General features: G+C 52.0%; 1 protein-coding gene across 6 annotated transcripts in view; it reads right to left on the bottom strand.

Moving 5' to 3' along the window:
• KAZN (kazrin, periplakin interacting protein) overlaps positions 1 to 23,412 on the bottom strand; it is a 1,030,689-nt gene that overhangs the window by 19,460 nt on the left and 987,817 nt on the right. For 3 of the 6 annotated variants that reach the window (XM_059134942.1, XM_059134941.1, XM_059134943.1), the window contains 4 exons: positions 21,133 to 21,183; positions 19,643 to 19,766; positions 1,674 to 1,879; positions 1,029 to 1,147 (listed from right to left, as the gene is read on the bottom strand). In XM_059134942.1, the coding sequence (XP_058990925.1) occupies positions 1,029 to 1,147; positions 1,674 to 1,879; positions 19,643 to 19,766; positions 21,133 to 21,183 (500 nt within the window). Of the gene's footprint in view, positions 1 to 1,028; positions 1,148 to 1,673; positions 1,880 to 17,154; positions 19,767 to 21,132; positions 21,184 to 23,412 lie in introns of those variants that run through there. The other 3 variants (XR_009344966.1, XM_059134945.1, XM_059134944.1) reach the window with 3 other exon arrangements.

The following is a 23,412-nucleotide window of genomic DNA, read 5'->3' as shown; positions in this document are numbered from 1 at the left end:
CTTGCTTTGGGCTGCTACCTGAGTTTCTGATCTGATCTCGTACGTCTCTGCTGCCACCCTGGAATCACGCTAAGGGCCCCTCTCCTGGACCCACAAGCCTTTGGTTTCCTGCTCCTAAACTAGCCTGAGTTCCCAGCCTTAGCCCCCTCATTTTTTAATCCACAAAGCGGCTTCTGCAAATAATAGCACACACCACCAGGTTTGATTAATTAACTGCACGAAAACGATGGGGAAACCAGCGAAGGAGATAATTATGCAAAACAGAAAGTGTCAGATTTACGACGCTTGTTCTTTCTCCCCCGCTGCACTCTGAGGACTGAGGGGGGTGCTCTGGTTCCCTGGAGCTGCTTGCTGAAGGAGCCCCCCCCCCCCCCAAACGCTGCTCACAAAATGTCAGGAGGGAGGGAGGCAGGAGGTAGGACAGAAGTGGGGGTGTGTGTGGGGGGGTGAGGGATGAGAGCGGGACACACCTGAAGGGAGGAACTCCGCCCATTCCCAGGTGCGCTTGCTAATGGAGCCCCCTCCCCTCCAGCCCTCAGCCTCTGGGGGAGACTTGGCACGAAAGCCTTTCACGTCCATTTCTTCTCTGTCGCATTCTGCTTCTCCCCACCTTACCCCTCCTTTCCTCCTCCGGGGATGCTAGAGCTGGGATTGTGGTGAAAGTAGGCAGTGCGGATATTTTGGCCGAATTCCCAGACCTGCTCGGGCTGGCCCTTGAAGATAGAGAAGTTCTGGGGGCGCATGAGTTCATCCTGCCTCCCGGCTGCAGGGATCATGGGCTCCTGGGGCCTCACTGATTCCCTGGATCCCCATCTTTCTATGGGGAGGGCTGGCCCAGAGCAGGACTGAGATGTGCCTGGACCTCCTGGTCAGGGGCATTCCTGGGCACAGCCCACGATCCCCCATCCCTGGCCCAGCCTGCAGTGCCTGTTCACCCCCCACTGTGTGATCTGGAGGTCCCAGGGGGACTCTTCTCTCTTCCCCCTGGAGACACAGCCTGAGCAAGGTGCCCCGGCGTGCCAACCCACCTCCTGCCCGCCTCAGCGTCGCGGTAGTCCTCGATGGCCAGCCGGAGCTTCCGCCGGTGCAGGGAGCTGCACACGCCCAGGCCCAGCTCCAGGTCCTCGTCACTCAGGCTCAGCAGCACCTGCTCCGCAGGGAGGTGAGGACTGAGTGCCCAGAGGGGAGGTGTGGGGTGGGCTCCCGAGGCTGCCAGGACCTGCTGCCAGCTGCAGCTGAGCCCCGGAGGGGTCTGCTAGCCGAGGCCAACCATCTCCCTGCCCTTCCTTCTCTGCAGTCCGGGCAGAGCACGTGGCGCATCTCTGCTCCAGGAGGTGAGCAGAATCACATGATGGCCCGTGGAGCCCTCTAGCCCGGTCCTGCCCCCCTGCAGCAGGGACGGGCAGGTTGGGCCCAATTTAAAGATGTGGAAACTGAGGCTCAGATGGCTAGGTGCCTTGCTGGGGAGACATGGTGCTTTACTGGGGACCCTGGAGCCTGAACCCAGTTCAGCTGGCTCCGAGAATACATCCTTTCATCCTGGGATGGGGTGGGGGTTGGGGTGTGGGGTGTGGAGCGGCTCAGCTCTGGGTTGGTAAAGTTCAAGGCGGGGTGGGGGTGGGGCGGGGGGCGGGGGGGGGGGGATTCCCGCTGGGATCCCGGATGTGCCCTACCTTCCCGCTCTTCACGTTCTCCGCACAGGCCTTGACGTACATGGGCATGGCCATGACCACCTCCAGCCAGGCCTGGACGGTGCCGGCCTTCCAGTGGGCCATGGGGGTGGTCCTGACCAGCTCCACCTGCTGCAACCGGTCCATCTGCTCCTCCCCCTCCGACAGGCTGAGGCTCTGCCGTGTGGGGCTGCACTGGCTGTCCGAATCTGCAACACACAATTGTAAACTTGGTGGGAAGGTGGGGAGGGGGCTGCGGGGGGCTTGTGGGGGGGCAGGGCAGATTGCACCCCTGATGCTGCACTCCTGGGGTACAGGGGGAGGGTGGGGATGAGTCCCTCGCATGCGTTTCTTCTTTCCAAAATCCAAATGGCTTTTGTTTTGTTTTGCTGCCCCTCCCCCATTACAAAAGTAATCTGTTCCCCCCCAAAAGCACAGACTTTTAAAAACTTAATCTAGAAAAGAATGAAAACAAAACACAAAGTGAAAATCACCCCAAATCCCACGCTACCCAGAGACAGCAGCTGTTAGTTATAGTTAAATATTCGTCGGGATACACAAATGCCCACGTTTCCAAACACACACAGACCCACGCTTACACACACAGAGCCCCGCACGCAGACGCCACGTTCTCCGTTTTGTAACACGCCGTTCTCCTTTACACCGTGGAGGACACCCTTCCATCTCCGTAGAGATCTGTGATACCTTTTGATGGCCCAGGAGTCATCAGAGGATGCTTTCTCATTGATGAGCATGGGTTGTTCCCCATTTTTTGCTATTGTAATCAACATAGTGGCAGTCATCTCTGGGCCGCTGGGTGGTTTATTTTCTTAGGATACACAGAGCCTCAGCTCCATTCCTCAACACAAGGAAACCTGATTCAGGAGTAGCCCCTTGTAGGCGAAAATGTCTATCCCCCAGCACTTCCTAACCCTACTCTTTTTTTTTTTTTTTTTTTTAAGATTTTATTCATTTGACAGACAGAGATCACAAGTAGGCAGAGAGGCAGGCAGAGAGAGGAGGAGGCAGGCTCCCCGCTGAGCAGAGAGCCCGATGCGGGGCTCGATCCCAGGACCCTGGGATCATGACCTGAGCTGAAGGCAGAGGCTTTAATCCGCTGAGCCACCCAGGTGCTCCCTAACCCTACTCTTCAATCCATGGTTAGACACACCTGATGAAGTAGACCAGGTTCAGGCCAGACTTGACCGAGATGGAAAGAGTCTCCTTCTCTAAAGTAGGGTTAAATCAACACCCACACAAACTCAATACCATGACAAGTATTAAAAAAAGAAGCCTGGTTAGGAAGGACCCTGATGATACTGTACATTGTAAATTATTGTAACGATGTAAAAAATACTTATCCATCAAATCAAGCAGGTGGTTACAAAAATTGTGTGTGAAATCACATATAGTTACGGTTACTGAGCTTGGGTGCCAGGAGGAATGAGCTTACTTTCCTCTTCCTGTACTTTTGTCCATCATCAAAATTCTACAATGACCAAATGTATTTTTTTTAAACATACGCATTTCTAAAAAAATTGGAAAAATTAAGTAGGAAGTGGTATAGATGGTTATTGATGGAGTTTGTCCGAATGAAGGATGCCCCTCATTCATGCACTGGAAAATATGTGGTTCATGAGAAAGGTGTCACTGGGGATATTTTTGACATGGGAAATGTTAATAACCAACTGGCAAGTGAGGAAGGACAGTATGAGACAGCAGGTGCGATGTAATCCCAGCGCATTTAAAAATGGTACACATGATTCTATGATGTAGAGTTGTAATATATGTATATTTATACATTTATACGTATAAAATACTAGTTAGATAAATATTAAAAGTCTGCGTCTGGAAAGGGGTGATGGGTTAATTGTGTGTGAGTCTCTGTGTGTGAATGTTTTGTGTGTGTGTGCCCTTGTGAGTAGGCAAGGGTATTCTCATGTGTGTGTACACTTTCCTGTCTCCCATGTTTTCTGCACTGAGGCATGTTATTTTTGAAACAGACACATGCAACCTAGAAATCTTTTTTGGGTCACAAGGCCCCTCTCCCCAGTTCCTTCAGCCCTCCCCTGCCCCTGCCATGGAAACTCTTTGGAAGTCGCTGTTTCCGCTTAGGGACCATATACACATACATACACACTCTGCTTAAACCTTTCTCCCCAACGCTGGGGGGCCTCTAGCTTCTCAGCCAAGAGCCTTAGGGAGCCCATGGCTGCTGGCCAGGAGGATGCCACCCCTGGTCCAGCAGGCACTGAGCAGAGCGACCTAACTCAGGGCGGGCAGCTAAGATGCCTCGTGCCTCTATTTCCCGCACCCTAAGGTTGGCATAATGCGTAATGCAGTTCCCTGCCCTCCTTCCCAGGGCTGCTCTGGGGACTCCGTGACTGGGGATGCTAGGTAGGTAGAAGGTCTCTTCCCTGACCCCAGAGAAACGGCAGATGGCACAGAGCTCCGAGCAGGTCTCTGGTCTGAGCCTGTGTTGCCATGACGCCCAGGAATGTGGAAATGTGGAATCTGCAGCTTCCTCTGCAGCCTTGCCTGCCCCCTACCCTCCCCGAGTTTCTGCCTGGTGAGGCTGCTGCCTGTCCCCACGCTCCGTGTCCCTCCTGCTGGTGCCTGGCTCCCCAGGACAGGTCTGGCTTGCAGGGAAGCCCTTCGGATTGGGTCCTACAGATGTGAGCTTCTGGCACACAAGGTGGGTGTGTCCTCCCGGGCTTGGAAAGAGCTGAGAGTCTCTGTGCTTTTTCTGTGACTGAGTCCCATCTCCGTCACCTGCTTCTGGGAAGTGGAGAGATGCACATCGCCACATCTGGTTACCTGAAATTTCAAGACCCAGCCCGTGTTGTCCATTTGGACCGGGCTTGTGGAAAGAGGCTTTGGAGTTGAACAGACCTTGGCTCTGGGTTAATTTCTTCACTTCTTCAAGTCTCAGTTTTCCCATGTATAAAATGGGCATAATAATAATACTCTCTACCTCCCAGATTAATGACTCGTATAAATTCTGGATGTGTACCTACAGTAGGTACTCAGTACTTGCCTCAGTCTCTCTGCCTTCCTGGGATGAAATATGGCTTGAGTTCAGCTCAGGGGCTGAGGGATTCCCAGCAGGACTCCCACCCGGTCCAAGTGGGCGGGGGGGCCTCCCTGTCAGGTGAGGGGTGGCCTTTTCTCTCCCATGCCTGGGGCGGGGGAGTGGCCCTGGGCTAGACCTCCCCAGGTGGAAGCTATAAGGCAGTAGGGGAAGGAGGAAGGAAGGAAAAAGAGAAAAAAGAAAAAAAAGAGAGAGTTGGAGAGAGACACTCCAAGAGCAAGCCTTCAGGAGAGGAACAGGGCCACAGACACAACAAAGACACAAAGAGAAACAGGAAAAAAGAGAGAATGAGGAGGGGGGGGGGAATGACAGATAAGGGGACAAAGGGAAAAAGCAAACTTCTGGGGGTGTGTGTGGATACGTGTGGGTCGCTTCGCAGCTCACGGGCCTCAGGCTGGCGAGCAGAGCTGGCTTAGGGCGTCTGGGCTCGAGGAATGCCCGAGGCGGAGCTGGGGTCCGACAAGCAAACCACACATTTGGGTTTCTGAAGAAAGACAGCCATTCGCCACCCTGCCCTCGTCACCCAGGACTGAGCTCCGGGACGAACTGCAGAAGGCCTGAAGAGGGGGGCGTCTTTGGGGCTCGTAAACCATTAATTAAAGGCAGTTTCCAAAATGTAGGCACTACGGTGCCCAATTTTATGTCTGGGATTCCATCCATCCTGGCTTTTATCTCCCCTCTGTCTCAACCCAAAGACGGGGAATAACTCACATTTCTAGTCAGGCAGTGAGTTAGAGAGGCGGGCTGAGGCCCGGGTCGTCTGAGAAAGTGTCGCCAGGAGGCCAATCGGTCTGGATCCTTCCGAACACGGGGAGGACCGAGGCTGACTCTGGAAGAAGAGGTTCTACTTCTCCTACCAGATGGATTGTCTGGTCCCAAGAGCCTAAAACATTAACTCTCTGATCTATTACAGCAAAGGCTCTACAGAGTAAAGTATTGAGGTTCTGAGGTTGGCATGGGCATATGAGAGACCTGGGTTTGAGTCTCAGCTCTTCTGCTTCTCTTGGGGAAGTGTTTTGACAATTCTTAGCCTCACCTTTACCATCTAGGAAATGGGATGATAATAACGTCTAAGCTCACGGGTCTAAGTGAGGACGAACGAGGTGACGTATGGTGCTCTAACCGCTCAGCTCAGTGTCTGGTATGCCGTGGCTGCTCAGGGTTTGAGTGGGGACCTCTGTCCTCTGCAAGCTCACGTCTGTTGCTGTCTAGACCACCTGTCTTATTATGTGGTTTGTCCACGTTGAGAAGCCTCTACGTGATAAAATACACACCGAATTCTGAAGGCTTTCTCCCAGAAGAGAAGAAAAAGTAATCTCCATACTTTTCATGTTGATCACATCTTGAAATGATAATATTGGGGGTATATCGGGTGAAATAAAAATGGTTATTAAAATTCATGTCACCTGTTTTTACTTTTTAACGTGTCTACCAGAAAATCTTAAATTACGTATGTGGCTTTTACGATCTTTTCCCTGCACAGAACTGGGTTAGATGGAAGGTGTGGGCTGTTTTCTCATTGCCTTTCCCCCTTCTATTGGTTTGGAAGTGAAACACCCGATTTCTCTGCTTTTGGTTCAGTGGTTCTCAAAGTGGGGCCCCTGGGCCGGTCCCAACAAGCAACACCTGGGAACTGGTTATGGATGCAAAGTCTGGGAGCCTGCCCCAGAGTTCCTGCAGCTGAGCTCTGAGGGGTGGGTCCGGGAATCTGTAGTTTAACAAGCCTCCCAGGTGGTTCTGATGGGAGCCGAATTTTAGAACTGTTCTTTATTGGCTACCCTTGAAAACTTATCATATGTATTTAACTTAACAAAACAGTCATCGTGATTATTATTATCAATATTTGCTTCAAATAACTTCCCTCCACGTTGACCACGTTCTCATCACTTCTTGTGCCTCAGACCTAGCTTCCTGGGTAATTTTTCTTACTCCTGAAGAGCGTGATTTAAAAGTTCCTCGGATTTGGAGTATTTTTTGGTGGTAAACTCTGCAACATTTTTCTGAAGAAAGCCTATGATCCCCCCTCCTCTATCAAAGAGTTTTGCTGGGTACATAATTCTAGGGTGACAGTCATTTCCTTCTGGCACCTCATTGTGGTGAGTAGAGGACTGTGTTCTACTACCTTCTGCCTTCCTTTTTGCTGAAGAGAAGGCAGCTGCCAGCCCAGTTGTTCTTTGGTGAGCTCCTTTTAAGATTTTCTCTTTGGGGTGCCTGGGTGGCTCAGTGTGTTAAGCCTCTGCCTTCAACTCAGGTCATGACCTCAGGGTCCCGGGATCGAGCCCTGAATCGGGTTCTCTGCTGGGCAGGGAGCTTGCTTCCTGCTCTCCCTCTGCCTGCCTCTCTGCCTTACTTGTGATCTCTGTCAAATAAATAAGTAAAAATTTTTTAAAAAATAAAAAGATTTTCTCCTTGTCCTCAGTGTTCTGCAGTTTCATTATGATATGACTACATGAGGATTTCTTCTTATTCTGACTGATATACATCGTGCTTCCCGCATCTAAGGGTTTATTTCTAGAATGTTCTCACCCACTATTTTATCTTATATTTTAATATTACCTCTTCTCGATTATCTCTTTGCTCTCCTTCTGGGATCAGACTTTCTAATTCTTTTTCCCTCTCTTGTAAGCTGCTGCTGTCGCACAGAGTTTTCTGTGGTGGTAGAAATGCTGGATAATCTGCACTGTCCATTGTGACAGCCGGGAGCCACATATGGAGTGAACACTCAAAATGTTGCTAGTGCAGCTGAGGAACTGAGTCCAAAGCTTTACTGAATTTTGATGAATTCAAATACAGGTCTTATTGCCACATGTGGCTCGTAGCTGTTGTGGTAGACCAGAAAGCTCTGATTTCCCCTCAAGGTTTCCATCCATTTATTTCTCTGCATTGCATCTGGGTAACTTCCTTAGATCTATTTTCCATTTTTAAAATTCTCTCTTCAGCAGTTTACTCTGCTGTTTAATCCATCCTTGGATTTTATTTTATTTACTTATTTTTTCTAAGTAGCTTCCATTGCCCAGCGTGGAGCCAAAGGAGGGGCTTGAATTATGACCCTGAGATCAAGACCTGAGCTGAGATCAAGAGTCAGCTGCTTAACCGACTGAGCCACCCACGTGCCCCTGGAGTTTTTTTAATTTTTTTAAAGATTTTATTTATTTATTTGACAGACAGAGATCACAAGCAGGCAGAGAGGCAGTCAGAGAGAGAGAGAGAGGAGGAAGCAGGCTCCCCGAGGAGCAGAGAGCCCGACGCGGGGCTCGATCCCAGGACCCCGGGATCATGACCCGAGCCGAAGGCAGAGGCCCCAACCCACTGAGCCAACCAGGCGCCCCTGGAGTTTATTTTTTTAATGTTACTCACTACATACTTCTAAAAGTTCTATTTGGTTCTTTTCCCAGTTCACCTGGTCTTTTCAGATAGTCTCTTACTGTTTGCTCATGTTTATGACTTCATCTTACATTTTTAAAAGTATTACATACATATTAGCTTGTATTTGGTGTTGGTAGCTATGTATCTGAAAAGGCCTGGGAGGGTCTAAATTTGCTGTATTTCTCTGTGGACTCGCGTGCATGCTGAGCTCAGATTTGATCTTAAGGGAATCTCTAGAGTTTAAATAGTGGACATTTTCCTCCAGAGAGGAATTCTGAGACCTGCCGGGGCTGGAGCAGGGAGGGAGGGGGGATGGGGCCTGGTAGCGGGGACCATTTCATTCCTGTTAAAGAGACATGGGGCGACGAGAGACCACAGGCTCTGGTCCTTCACTTTGCCACATCCCAGCATTTACGTCCTTGTCCACAGTCCTGACATCAGCGTCTGTCCCCAGGACAGACCCCAGTTTGTCACATGTGCTTATCACTCACTGCTCCTGTTCTGGTCTTAGCTCACAGCTTTTTAGTTTTGGATGGGGGTAACTTGGCGATTTCCCTTACTTTTGTTGAGGCCAGAGATATATTAAAAAGTATGTTTTATTTTAGATTTAGTGGTCTGTCTTCCTCCACACGGGCCCGAGAGGACATCCTCTGGCTGCGTACACTGTCCACCCACGCTCTTCACGTTCTGCTGGTGGGTCTGTCCGTCTGCCCAGCTACGAAGGGAAGTCCGAGGTCAGAGGTCAAGTCTATCCTCTTTACCACCCATGCCTGGTTCATGGTGATGCTCAATGCCATCATTAAAAGCCCAAGTTATGGGAAAGGGACAATCAATAAAGTTTTGTTTTTGTTTTTATCATTATTGTTTTAACTTGAATCTTCCCAGGGACCTCTGCTGCTCAACACCCATCACTGTCTCCCTGGATAAAACCAAGCTCCTTACACGACAAGGCTCTGGGTGACCCAGCCCTTTGCCGGCTTCTCCTCAGTCTCAGGCCCCCTCCCCAGCCCCCTGGGCTTCTCGCACTTTCCCTGCACTCCTGGTCCCCTCCCCCATCTCGAATCTGTTGCACCTGCTGCTCTCTGCCTGGAAGTCCCCCAGCTGCTGGCTTCTCTGCTTGGTGACCTCCTATGAAGCCTTCAGGCTCTACTGTGACATTGCTTCTTCCAAGAACCCCTTCTCTGGTCCCCTGGCATTGGTCGGTCACCACCCGCTACAGCACACAGAGGTGTCCACACCTCCGCCCCGCACACATGCACTCCCAGTGCTCTCAATAAGCCAGGTCTGTTCTCACCTGCACTTCTCACGGCTGAAATCAAGGATCAGTCATGGGATTATTCGGGGTGTGTGCCTACCACTACAGCATAAAACCCATAAGGACAGGAGCGGGGCCTGGTTTTGCTCCTGAGATATTGCCGATGCCTAGCAAGGGCTCCACGTCTGCTGATCTCTATGATGCCAATTTACCCACCGCAGCCCATTTCTGTGACCAACAGGAGGCCACGGGACGTGCCGGCTCACACTGGGAGCCCTCGTGGCTGTGACCGTGACGGCTAAACTTCATGGGTGCTTTGCAACCTGAGCGTGAGCAGCCCCATCACACAGAGGAAGAAAGTGGGTTCAGAAATGCCCGTCAGCTGTGCCCTTGGACAGAGCCAGGACCCGGAGCCTGGATGTCACGTCACTGGCCTACGCTTCTTCCTCTCCTGTGAGTCTCCTGCCACACCAAGACGAGCAGCTGCTGGAGGCTAGACTTTTCTCTCTGGTTGTTATTTCATCTTTGCCATGGCCCTGAGAGATAGGCAGTTTTTTCCCCCAGTATATAGAGGGGAAAGCTGAGGCTCAAAGGGACTAAGTGGGCAGCTTAGGGTTGTACAGCTATGTACTGGCTTTGGGATCATACCCAGAGATCTGGCTCCAAAGCCTGGCCTTTCCTCAACACCCCTCCCTATGTTGCTCGGTTTTGATCAATCCTGCTGGGCTCAGGCTGTCCCTAAAATGCATCTGTGTTTTCTGCACACACAGAAAAAGATGGAGGGAAGCCAGCAATGGTTCACACACCCGAGTCGCAGTTGGTGACCCGGCCTGTTGTCTCCAACTGCAGGCTCCACACCACCCCTGGAGACATCAGTGTCCTAACAAGGAACGAGGCTGGCACCATGTAGGCATTGAACCCATTGGGATGCGATGCCCTTATCTGTGGCCCAGCCCAGGAAAAGCGATGAGGCAGCTTAGAGCTGGTGGGGTGACAGGGCAGGAGGGGCCAGACATCCTGGCAAGAGGGCATGCCCATTCCTGTCCTTGCCCCCGGGCCCTGTGGCAATGGGCTTGGCCCCTCTGGGGCCTGGGAGAGCAGCAAAATCAATACTCCGGGGCTGGCTTTTCTTAGCTGGTCTACAGGGACCCTTCCCTTTCTGCAGTGGCTACACACTGACTCAGGTTCTTTCTGATGCTTTGATAGAGAGAGATCCAGACTCCACCTTGCCTTGCTCCTGGCTCACTTCTTAAGGTTCCTGGGAATCCCATATAAGCCCAGGGACTTTCTGGGGCTAAACAATGTGAGAGTGTGTATGCTTAGAGCTCTCCAAGGAATCACTAACTTAGCACCTCCAAGCACGGACTACAGGGGCTGACGGAGTTGCCCGTTGCAACAGGTCCCGGAGGGTGCTCCGTGGAACTAGGTACAAATCCATGGTTCTGTGGTCAACTAAGTTTGGGAAACACAAAGTGGAAAAACGTGAGATATTTTCCCTCACTGCAGAACTTGTCAGAGCCTTGATAAACTAATGTCTTGTATTCAGGATTAGGGTTAGAGACTCAGTGCTGTTTCCAAAACAACTGACCCAAGGATTTCCCCACCCCTGCTGAATCTTGTGGTCTGTAGCAGCTCGGAGCACACTGGCCTGGGAGTCAGGGGCCCTGGTTTCCAGAACTAGCTCAGCCACTGATGCCCTGCTTGATGGTGGGCAAGCCCCTTCCCATCCGTAACATGAGGGGAGTGAGGAAGAAGCCACCAAGAGCCCTGTCACCTCTACATGCCCTGCATTCTCTAGTCTTATCCCTGGGCGAGTTGCTGAACCTGCCTGGGCCTGCCTTCATACCTGAACCACGATTCCATTCTGCCTCTCTCACAGGGCTGGTGAGAGGCTGACATGACATCCCCGTCCTCGCTGTCATTGTCATCATCATTGTGGCAAACATTCACGGCTACCCGAGCTAAACCTTTTGTATGCAGTGACTCGTTTCTCTCTAGCAGTGCCCCTGGAGAGCTCCGTAGTGTCCCCAGTGCACACAGTGGGAAAGCGAGACCCAGCCGGGTGCAGTATCTTGTCTAAGGTTGCTGGGTAGCAAATTTCACGAGTAAGGTGTGGACCCAGACAGTTTGCCCAGAAGCTACCCCCTTAAACTTGACCTTAATCTGCCTAGGAAAGAGCATTGCAAGCTGCAAAAGGCTATCCCCTGGGAGGGGCCTCGAACTATGTAGTCTTACTGCGGTTCCCGGGGGTGGCTGTGCATGGCCTCCTGGGGAGGGGCTCTGGCCATCCATTCACAGGCCTTCCTGTTCTGCCAGGGCAAGGAGGGAAGGCACCTGGGCTGGCTCTCTCCGGTGTGGAGCAAGGGTGGGCAGGGGACTCTGGGGTGTCCTCAGGGAATGACTTTTTCACAACAGGGGGTGTAGGAGGAGGCCCGAGGCAGGCTCTAGGATGCAGCTTGGAGATGACCTCACCCACGGGGGTCACACTGCCTTGGCGTTGCAAACCCTTCGTTACAATGGAATCATATCTATAAGAGAAATAAACTGGAGTTTGGGGGTGAAGGACAGTGAGCAGGGTGGGGGAGGTGGCCTTGGGGAGGACACCAGGGACTTGAAAGGCTCCACAAGCCACCACTGCCCTGGTTTGTATCAGAGGGAGTCTGAGGCCCAGAGAGAGAGATTGACTTACTCATGGTCACACAGCAAGTCCTTGGCCAAACTGGGAACAGGAAGTCAGAGCCAGGCTCGGGGCTCTCGACTGTGTGGGGCTAGACCCTTAGGGGTCTGAGGGTAGGTCTGGGCAGAACCCTGTGCCCCCTCCCCCATCCTCCCCCTCCAGCAGTGGTTCCACCCCAGGCTGCTCCCTAGAGCACAGCTAGGGCAGTCTTGCTCCCAATTTAGGGCTCATCATTGGGTGTCCATGGGGCACCATGGGCCCCAGGCCAAGGCCAGCAGGTCCACTGGATGCTTGGTAGAAGTCTAGTCGGCCACAGGTCAAGCAGAATCCGAGATGGTAGATAGCCTGTCCAAACTTGGCCTTCACCCAGCCTTGACTTCTGTCCCTGCCACCTCCTGGCTGTGTGCCTCTAGGAAAGTTGGGAACCTCTCTGGGACCCTAACAGGGGTCCTGCTGCAGGCTTCTGAGGCTGCCCAGGAGGCAGCAGACAGGCCATGCCAGACCCTTCTGCTCTCTGCTCAGCAGGGACTAGCAAAGGCTCTGGCAGCCATTCCTTCCTCACCCTGGAGCTGCCCTAGGTGGTGGCCTCAACCTCCCTTATCATGGTCCCTTAGCGGTAGTTACCCCATGGCAAGTCTGCGCTAAAACCCACAGAGAGGTTGCTGCCCCGCCATGTGACCTCTTGCAAATGAGACCACACTGGGGAGCATGGTCCCCAGTGTCTCCCCCACAAACCTGATTTAGTGGGTACGGGATGGAGCCAGGGAATCTGTAGCCTTAAAACTCAAGGCATGGTCAGGTCTGAGCACTACTTATCTGTGTGTGATTCTCAAACCTCCCCCCTCTCTCTCTCTCCTTATTTTTTCCTCTTTGCTTACGGTTTTTCGTCTATCATGGAATCCTTCAAACGGACTCCTGCCTGGAGGTGCAGGGTGCATCACGGAAGAGCAGAGCTGCTTCTGGCTGAAGGTCGGACTGGAGCCCTGCCTGCTAGCTCTGCCACCAGCCAGGGCAGCCTCTTGATGGGGCCTCTGAGGAACCCCCAAGTGTTCCATGGAACACAGTTTGAAAACTACTGCTTATTCCAATTGCTTCCTCTACTGGGTAGAAAAACAGAGCCTCAGTGAGCTAGCCTGCCCAGGGCTTGGCTAGTGAGGCTTTCTCAAGTTCTCGGAAGCTTCTCATTGATCGGTTATCCCGGGCAGGGGAAGCGGGGAGAGCTTGGCTACAGACTGTGGAGCGCGACTACTGAGAACACGGACTCTGGAACCAGATGGCTGGTGTTGAAACCCAGTTCTGCCTCTTCCTAGCTGCGTGACTTTGGGCAACAACTTCACCTCTCTGTGCCTCAGTTTGTTGATCTATAAAATGGAGGTAATAATAGTATTTACCTTGGAGGGCTGAAGGATTATACGAGTGAGTTTCTCATGGCGAGGCCAGGCTGGTCCCAGGTTCTGACATCTGTCCCTGTATACGTCTGCCACCCTGGGGCGACCTGAGAGCTTCCGCCTCAAGAACCCAGGCTTGGGCAGCGTAATTTCTTCCCCTGGTCTCAATCTCAGAGTATGCAGAGAGTATGTTTCTACTTGGAATCTAGAAAGAATTTTGTCACGGCTGGTGGATTCTGGGGGCACACACACGTCAAAGTCCCTGGTTCTGGGGCCGAGAAGCCCGGGGTCTGTCACAGTGGAATGGAATCTGGCCTCTGAGCAGTGGGTACACAGCTGGAGCCATGGCAGTGCACACAGCCTGAGGCCCTGATTTCACCCCTGGGGGACCTGTTCGAATCCAGTTACGTTTAGACTCAGGATATGTATCTACCTGCTCGTACTCAGTTTTCCTGCCTCTGATTTGAGCTTAAATCCACTCAAATCATGGGGAACACAGGCCTTGGGGCTGGTCCTTTCTAGGCTGCAAATCACAGTTAGCGTTCATTTCTGAGCCTATGAGGAGGGGAGCCTTATGACATCCACGTCAGAGATGAGAGGACACTGAGGCTCACAATGACACAAATTGCTAGAAATCGATGCATGGCCAGAGCCGGAGCTGTTATCCCGGCCTGGCCTGGCCCCACTGGTGGGCAGCAAGGGTCCTCCAGGGGGAGCATGGCGTGCAGTGTCATAGGATCTCTTGTCTGGGTGCAATGAACTGCCATTTACTGGTAATCCATTAAGGGAGCAATCAGACAAAACCTGAAACTCAGTGAACACCGGCGAGCCATCAGCCAGTGCTTCCTGGGGGACGGGCTTGGGACTGGGAAGTCCTTCCATTTTCAGGAAGAAGAGAGCAAGGCTTTCAGTGGCCACTTCTCCAAGACCGATCCTCTTGGGATGATTTTCTCACGGACTGGTTGCTGGGGGTGGTGGGCCCAGCCCTTAGAGGGCAATGGTGCATATTTGTGTATTTTTCGATATCTGGGCTTTAAGACACCGTGTCGCTGTGGTTCAGGCATGAACGGCTCAACCCCTTGCTGCCAGACTTACGCCCTCACTATGCCCGGACAGTGATACTTCACCGGTGATGTCCTTCCTATTCTGATATACAGCCAAGACCAAACTCCTAGGTTATTTTTATGTTTATAGAGCATCCTTTAGAATGTAAAGTTATGAATCCTTTTAGAAGACAAGGTTAAAGCTATGTATTCCCTCCTGATTCTTTATGACCACCGAGTTCTTCTAGTTCTTTTTCCACTCGAAAAAGGGAAACAGGTGGGGCAGGGGACAGTGAGGGCAGCTTTGGCCCCACCTAGTGGGGTCTGAACAGAAAAAAGAGCCATTTGTTCAGAGCAGATGGGTTGGGGGTGGGCGGGTGGGGATGTTTGTGAGGCCCTTACTGTAAAAATGCAGGTTTTGGGTAAGAGGCCCTGAGGATAGCACATTGGTGAGCTGGCTGGTGACCTCCTACGTTATGGCCCCACCGCGCTGATAGTCCCCACCCGGCACCGGTGTGGGGCAGCTCCCGAGCCCCCCCGGACGCATGCTGGGGCCAGGATGGGAACCCCACCTCCCGTTGGGGGCAGAGCTGATCTGAGCACCAGGCAGCTCTGGTGCAAGGAGGGGCTCCACAGCAGGACCAGGGAAGGCAAACCTCTGCCAGGGCGGGCCAGCAGCTCACTTCTCCTCTGCCCATCCCTCCGTAGGGGTGGCTTTCCTGCGCCTGGAGATAAAAGGCTGACAGAATTGACGGAATGGCTGCAGTCATACCAGCAAGCAAGTGCTAGGCTGTGTCGGAGGCTACCGGTGGTTGCTAGTGTCCCCCTGCTAAGGCCTCTATGATGTTCCCTGCCCAAGCCCATCCCCTCACTGCCCAGATGGTCGTCAGGGTGCTATGGACTCCCTAGGTTTGAAGTCCAGCTCTACTGTTTACTAGCTTCTTGACCCTGGATATTTATTTACCTGAGTTTTCTCACCAAAAATACAGGTTGTTGGAGGGTTAACAGAGTTAATGCATGTAAAGGGCACAGCGCAGACTGCGGCCCATGGTGAGTGCTTAATAAATGTTAGATATTATTATTGTTATTACATTATTAGGTTACATCTGTAGGAGCCTGCCAGCATGGGTGGGAGAGCATGCAGAAGGGCCAGTGAGTACAGCCGTGCAGGTTGTGCACTGTACAACACAGGGCACCATTTACACACTAGTGCCTTCCGTAGTAGTGTAGGAGACAACCTGTGGGGCTATACACTGGCCCTAGATGCCCTGGGCATCCCTACTTCAATTTCTAATAGGTACCACTTAAAATTGGACCGTCTGGGGCAAGGTCTCAAAGAAGATAAAGGAGGTAGTGTGATTTCTGAGTAGAGCTACTAAGATTTCAATAGGTATGGCCCAGTCCCTGCAAAGGTTACAGGACTATAGGAGCAACATTTAGGATCTTGGCCAAGTCACTGCTCTGAGCCAGTGTTCCCCATCTGTCCAGGGGACTAGGGTGGGGTGGTTGGGCTGGTTATAGGTTGGCAAATGGGCTTTCTCATTGTATACCAACTCTGACTGATTAGCAGTGGCTGTCTGAGGCTTTGTAAAGTGAAGACATCAGAGACCACTTTGGGCTGGGTGGGAAGGACTCTTCGATCGATTGGTGATGTCTGCAGGAGGCCCGGGAGAGGGGAGCAGTGGTACGTTGTGCTTGGGCCACTTGCCCGCCTCAGATTGGCCCAGTGGTTCTCAATGCTGGCTACATCTTAGAGTCACCAGAGAAGCTTTACCACTGCTCTGATTCAGGGCTATAGCCTGGCCTTGGTAACTGTTTTCAAAAGCTCTGCAGGTGATTCTACCGCATGGCTGGGTTGAGAACTGCAAGGGTAGATGTCCCTATTTTTCCTTGCCGTCCTGAGGTCTACAACTTCTTGGCATGGTCAACAGATCACAGAGCTTTCTTTCAGCAGAAATGATAGGGGTGGGACTGGGGGTTAAAAGGCCAGTTTTCCATCAGTTTTATCGCTGGACAGGGTTTGTCTTTAAGTTGGGAGGCAGAGGTGGAGGGCACTGGCCATGATCATAGATCGGGATATGCAGGGTGACCTTTTCTTGGGCCACACTGTGGAGTTTCACTGGGGGGAGGCCCAGGCTTGGCACCCCGGGGGATCTCACGGGGCTCAAAAAAGCCTGTGGAAAGCCCTGTGGCTCCCCTGATTTCTTTCTTAAGCTCCTCTCTGTCCCCAGGGAATGTGGGATATTGGGAGGATGCAGAGGCCCAGTGAGATCTGCAGGAAGTAACATGCCCCAAACTCACAGGTGCACATTCTGGGCCTTTGGAAGGAGTGCCGGGGGATGGGGGGAGAGGGAAGCAGATGAAAGCTGACCGGGGCCGTTGAGCTGGACAACGCAGGGTCAGGGAGCCAGGCCTGGAGATGGTGCATTAGGACCACAGGCAGCCCTGGATGCGGACAGCTCCTTCAAATTACATTCGGGGCGGTCAAGATGAGAAGTTTCTGGGGGGGGAGCACCCCAGCCTTAGCCCCACCATGGGCCCAGAATTCAGCCAGCTTTCTCAGCCCCTCCGGACCCAGCCCTGGAATTCCAAGGAGCAGGTCATGCATGGGTTTTGCCTCCCGCCCGGAGCAAGATAGAAGCAGTCAAATAACATAGAATTCAATAATATTTTAAAATAAGCTTTATTTAGATTTTTTTTTTTTATATTTTATATTTGCATCCATGCCTTCGAGAAACCTTTCCCATGGGAAAAGTTATTTTCATCTAATTTACCCATAACTCATTCGCTATTTGACGTAGTTCTCTTAAATAAATCATCCTTAGTAACTCTTAGATTTATCTCCTAATTTACAAAAACTGAAATGAAAAGGAACTACTAAATCATTACCAGGAGTGGTTGCAATCTTATTTTCTCATAAGTAAAGGGCAAACAATAAAAATCAACCGAAAGGGAAAAAAAAATTCATGGGGGAGAAAAGTATTTTCTAAAATCTCTCTCCGTAGAGAAAGATGCCAGCCCGGCCACTCTCCCTCCCTGCCAGGCTTGCAGGAACAGCTTAGCCAAAGGAGGCCAAAAAGGTCCTTATTAGGCAGGGTACCCTGCCTGTTCCTGCCCAACCCCCCCCACTCCCCACCAAGTCAGAAGAAAAGGGAGCAGCCTACTGGTGGTTTTTTTGTTTGTTTTAGAGACTTTGGACAAAATATCCTATCCTTCTGATAGAGACTCTCCAGTACTTTCAAATCTTGTAAGAGCTGAAAATGTTACCGTTAGCAGAAAAGCGCAACTACGGTGGTGCAGAGGATGGGTGAACTGAGCTGTGTTAGTAGTTAAGGTGGAGTTGGAGGGGGGTCGGATTTACAGGTCAAAAGAAAAGGGAAAGCTAGTCTTAGGCCTTAGGAGGCTCTGGCTTAGAAGCTCATGTGTTCTCCGCCACTCTGCATTACAGTGCCCATGGTTCCTTTGCTGGTGAAGCCTCATTGGGGCCAAACTGATCCCCAAATAGGCAGAGAGATGTTCCTGCCAGCCTTTCACTCCTAGAGTTAGCAGGCTTAGGCTATTTCGACAAGGTGAGGGACAGGGCCCGAGGGATGCCAGGAGATTCTGTTAAGTGTGGCTGTAGGAACCAAGCAGAATGGGGAGGGCAGAGAGGCTCTGGTGCTGGACACTGTGTCCCTAACAGCCCTCCCCGCCCTCCCTTGAGATGGGCACCTCCCCCAGTGACCCCTGCCTGGCCGACATGCAGAATGAGGGAGGATGAGGAAGACACGGCTGCAGGAAGAACCTATGCCTCTCCAGGACCCTAGTGGCACCGCTCAGGCCAAGGGTCCCTGTGGCCATACCCTGTGGTCATGTGATTGGCTGTCTCACTCTGTGCTGAACCTCTCTCAAAAGACAGAACCAAGAGAAAGTGACCATTACAGTAGGTCCTCCTCTCACTGAGGTCAGTGTCCCTCATTTCAGATAAATAAGCAGATATATAAAGGCCTGAAGAGGAGCTGTGGGGAGGGGAGAAGAGAAAGGTGGAGTGCACTTTCATGCAGGGGTGAGAGAATGGGGGAGAGAGAGAGAAGAAAAAACGGAAAAAAGCAAGCTTTGAAATCCAATGGTCCCTGGGTTCTGGCCACCCTAAAGTCTACCTTGCACAGTTTGGCAGCAGCATGATAATAGAACAGACAAGTCAACAGAAACACCCGCCTCCCGCCCACCCCATGGAAAAATATACATTCCAATATTTATGTAATAATTTAGATAGAATAAGTCTTCTGCGTTTGTGCAAATAAATTAAACGGAACAATTTTCTTTTCTTTTCTTTTCTTTTTTCCATAAAGAAAGAAACGGCAACGCAATTTAAAAACTGGCAGGCCGTTAAAAAGAGCCCGTTTGACCTCTGGCACGCCGGGCCAAGGCAAGGCCCCCCCACCCCGCCCCGGCCAGGCTCGCGGGTCTTGGCGTCTTGGCGGGGAGCGGGCCTTACCCTGACCACGGGGGCAGCTGGCGCTTAAAGTGACTCGGGCGGGGGGGACAGGGTCTGGTCCCGTGCGTTCACACGGGAGGGAGGGGGGACACATCAAAAACAGACCACATCCTTGGGCAGACGGGCTCCAGAAGTAGCAGTTTGGACAAGGGACATTTACAAGCACGGAGTGCACAATAGTTTTGTTATTTACAAATACACAGCAGTCCTTCAAGTTTTCAAGTTTCATAAAAAGGAGGAGGGGAGGGCGAAGAGGGTGGTGGGGGGGAAACCCAACGAACCGAACAAAAAGAAAAAAAAAAAAACAAATCAAAACACGGAAAAGAAACAAAAACAGAAACAAACCCAGATTAACAACACAACTGTATCGCTCTGAGGACGACAGAGAGTTGACAGAGTCACACACGGTTGGAGTATGTACATCAATTACAGAGGCGGCGCCGCAGGGGGCGGGGCCCGCGCTCGGCCACGCCCAGCACCCAAGTGCGCGGGAGCTCGCGCACGCGCGCGCGCGCACGCCCCGCCACGCACGCCCCGCCGCGTCCCCGCGCCCCTCCTCCCCACCCCGCGCTCGCACGCACGTCCACACGCAAAGACACGCCTGCGCGCGGCGGGCGAAGGGAGGCGGGTATCACCAGTCCGCGTCCTCCTCTATGTAATAATCAGGGGCGGTACCATCAAAGAGGCCGGGGTCGAGGGACTTCCGCTGCTTCCCTCTGGCGAAGACGCGCGAGATGGAGCCGAATCCCATCTTTTCTTTCTTCTTTTTCCGTTTTTGGTCTTCAAGATCCTCTAGTGACTGCGGAGTCGGACAGGGCGGTGGGGGCGGAGGGAGAAGAACAAAGCCACCTGAGCTGGGTGCAGGGGATGGGGGGATGGGGGGATGGGGACGGTGGAGGGGCGGTGGAGGGGACAGGGACAGCCATGCGAAGCGGCCAGAGTCTGCCCTCCACCCCCACCCGTCGTTTGAGGAGGTGACACTTGGGCCCTTGTGGAAGCTCTCCGGGACAGCAGTGGGACCCACACAAGGCAGTCCTGAGAGTGTCGGCGGGGACGAACCATGCTCACAGCAGTGCCTGGGCAGGAATCGCCAGCTGCTGCTGCTGCTGCACTACCACTGTCACTTAAATTCAGCTTGCCCACACCCCTGGGGTGCTTGCGAGGGCTCCCGGGAGTGCGTCTGCACACCTGGCTCTGGCCCAGTCCCCTGTCTTCAGGGACCCTGCAGCAAGGATACAAGTTAGGATACTCCCGGTGGGAAAAAGGGGAAGCCTGGAAAATGAAGAAAGAGAAATCTGAGCTTTGTGTGGGCCAAGAGCAAGGACCCCCTCAACCTTAAGGCCTTGGATAAGAGGCAGGACTGGCCACAGTGGGGAGTAGGGGATGCTGGGGCTTGGGTGCTAGTCCTAATTAGAACCCCTGGCCTCTCTGAGCCCGGTTTTCTAATCTGTGATGTGGAGACAACAGTGATGATGGGCATAGGCTCCTGTCTGGGTAACTGAGGGCCTAAGGCTGGGGTCTACCAGAGGGCTTTACAAACACAAAGACATAGGTGGACGTTACACTAATGGTTCCCAAAACACATCAGAAGGACCTGAATTCCAGGCCCCATCCCATACCTGGTGGATCAGAATCAGGGTTAAAGGCCCAGGAATCTGCATTTGAAAAGTCTTTCCTGGTGGACCCTGATGCAGATGAGCAGTGCATAGACCAGCATCTGGGAACTCAAGGACTAGACTGCTGATCTGAGACCCCTTCTGCGACCCCTTTCCTCCCTGTGACCCCTCCCTGACAGGGTACTGAAATGTTAAAAATGAATAAAGAACAGTTTCCTACAGCAAGGGGCCCAAAGAGGCTATGGCCTGGTTCATCAGCCTTTGGCTGCCAGGAGAAGACACTCACCAGGAGAGCAGGATGGAAGATGTGTGATGTGTGATGCACTTAATGGGTCCACAGATTGGACCAGGGAAGGGCAAAGCAGGTACTGACTCTGGGTCAGGCCACCAAACCATGACTGACCAAGGCAGTGGCTTAACTCTTCTCTGCCTTGGGTGTCCCAGGTATGGAAGTGGCGAGACTGAGGGCCCATGGGAACAAGGGACAGGGGGACTCATGGTCATCACGGGGTAAAGAGAGGGCCCAAGTGGCCAGGGAAGGACACCTACCTGTACAATGGGGTTGTGCAGGTTCTTCTGTACTGGGCCGGGACTGTCGCCCTGTAGCCAAAAAAGAGAGGGGAAATGAAACAGCAGGGACACACAACACATGGGAGCAGAGGTGGCCCATGGAGAGTGGGGTCTTCCATGGAAGGAAGCCATCTCTTAGGGACCACCCTACCTCTGCACAGGTGAACCCACCCCCACCCCTGAAGCAAACACTCCCAGATGGTTCAACAATGGCACCTGGGGTTTGAGATGCTGCCTGGACCAGGGGTCCTAGGGTGCTCTCCTGCTTGCTCAGGCCTCTTGACCCCCAACACCCTCTGACCAACAAATCAGTCACTTGGAGGCTTCTAAGATCCTGTCCCAATTGGTCCATCAAGTTGGAACTGGAGATTGGTTATACTTGGTGTTGTTCATAAAGAAATACAATTTTAAAAGAAAAAGGCACAAAAATAAAGAATTTCAGGACAGGAAGACTCAGGAGACTAGGTAGCTTCTAATTTCCCCCACAAACAATTCAATGCATCTCTTATTTTGTGGAGAGGTAGGCAGGCCTCGTGAGCCTGATTTACAGATACAGAGGGTAATCCAACATGATGGAACTCATGGCAGAGCTATAACTCAAATCTGGGGCTGTTTCTTCCTGGTCCAGTTCTCCCTTCGGTGGGCATGCAATGGTGGGCGTGCAAAAGCCTTCGCTACATCCCAGAATCTGGCTGCACTGCCTGGTGGGGCAAACAGATCTTTGGGATCACAAGTCATTACAAGGGAGGCCCCTGCTGGTTGTTTCCAGAATTGCAGGCAAAAAAATCCATGAAAAAACCAGATGTATGTCACTTGGGCCAAAGTTGTCTTCAAGTTCCCTACACTTAGTCCCGACCTCTACTCTAAATTAGTGGCCAAAGAGTAAGAGGGAGAGGTCCTTAGTCCAGGCTGGGCTGTTCCTGCTGTGCCAGGCCAAAGGCTTGAGAACAGAGGGTTACCTGGTGCTTTTTCCAGGCTCTTCTTGGCTTACCTGTGTGCCCATCTGTAGAAATGGGGATGAAGGTGGCTGAGGGAGGGCAGGGATGGAACAAATCGTTGTTGAGTCTTTAGTCCCATCCCAAGGTTTGCAAACAGAATCCATGTGGCACGCTAAGAGAGGTCTACTCTGGGTAGGGGCATCTCTGTCAAATTCATGGGGTAGAGAATGAGGCCAGTGTCCACTAGAACTAGAATGCCCGTCTGCAGACAACTGGCTTATGAAAGCACCCAGGTCCTGGCAGCAGGGCCCTGTGTAAAGTGATCCTGGAAATAAATAGGTTGGACCTGCAGCTGGTATGCGCCAAGGCCAAGTTGGGGAAAAGGCTAGGCCAAAGGTGATTCAAGAAGCATTGAGAGAACCCTTTCTGCAGAATGGACTTTCCAGTAGTATTCTGGCTCTCCGAGCCCCCTTGGGCCCACCATGAGAAATCAAAATATGGCCCCTGGGAAGGTCTCATCTAGGGTGTACGTGGCTACTTTAGGTCTCTAGCCCATGCTAAGAATAAGGGCGCTGTTGGCTGTAGGTTCAGCTCAGCAGTAGTCCCTCCAAACCAGGGACGGCTGTCAGAAGCCCTCTAGTAGTCTCCTCCCTCGTCCTAGTTCTGTCATTCAAGACAGCCTTTGTCACAGGGCTTCTGTCCTGAGCACGGGTGAAGAACAAATTGCTTTAAGGAAGTTGAAAAAGAATCCCAGCCTTGAGCAGGTTTCAGGCCCGGAGCGGCCTTCTCCACATCCCAACTGGGCGGGATAAGGCCCTGGGCCAGCGATCCCTGCTGCCCACGTCACCAGGCAAAGGCAGCTAATTTTAAGTTTGGTCTTGGCTATTTTTATTAGTAGTCTTTAGCTACTTTTCATGATTATTGTAGTTGGGAAAAAAGTTTCCCTTATGATTATTCATATAGACAAAAGTTACTGATTATTATACATTGATTTTCAACCAGTACCATTCATGTACTTGGTCATTATTGGTTGTAATAGCTTTTCAGTTATTCTCTTGCGTTTCCAGGTAGGTGATCGTATCATCAGCACGTAGGAGTTATTTTTGCCTTTCTTTCCCACTATATTCACCTCATTTCTTTTTTATTATCATTTGTGCTGGTTAATAGAACCTTAGCTGACTTTTTGAGAAGGCTTTCTCATGCACTCAAAGACCTATGGTGTCTCGGTCTCCGTGGCAGGGGAGCCCTCCATTATCAGCTGTGGGACAGAACAAAACCATACAAGAGCCTCCACAGCCCGCTCCCCAGTGCTTCATGCTGG

Source organism: Mustela lutreola, chromosome 10, assembly GCF_030435805.1.
Source record: "Mustela lutreola isolate mMusLut2 chromosome 10, mMusLut2.pri, whole genome shotgun sequence".
NCBI classification, from domain to species: domain Eukaryota; kingdom Metazoa; phylum Chordata; class Mammalia; order Carnivora; family Mustelidae; genus Mustela; species Mustela lutreola.
The sequence above is the reverse complement of the archived record's forward strand: the minus strand, read 5'-3'. Positions and strand labels throughout refer to the sequence as shown.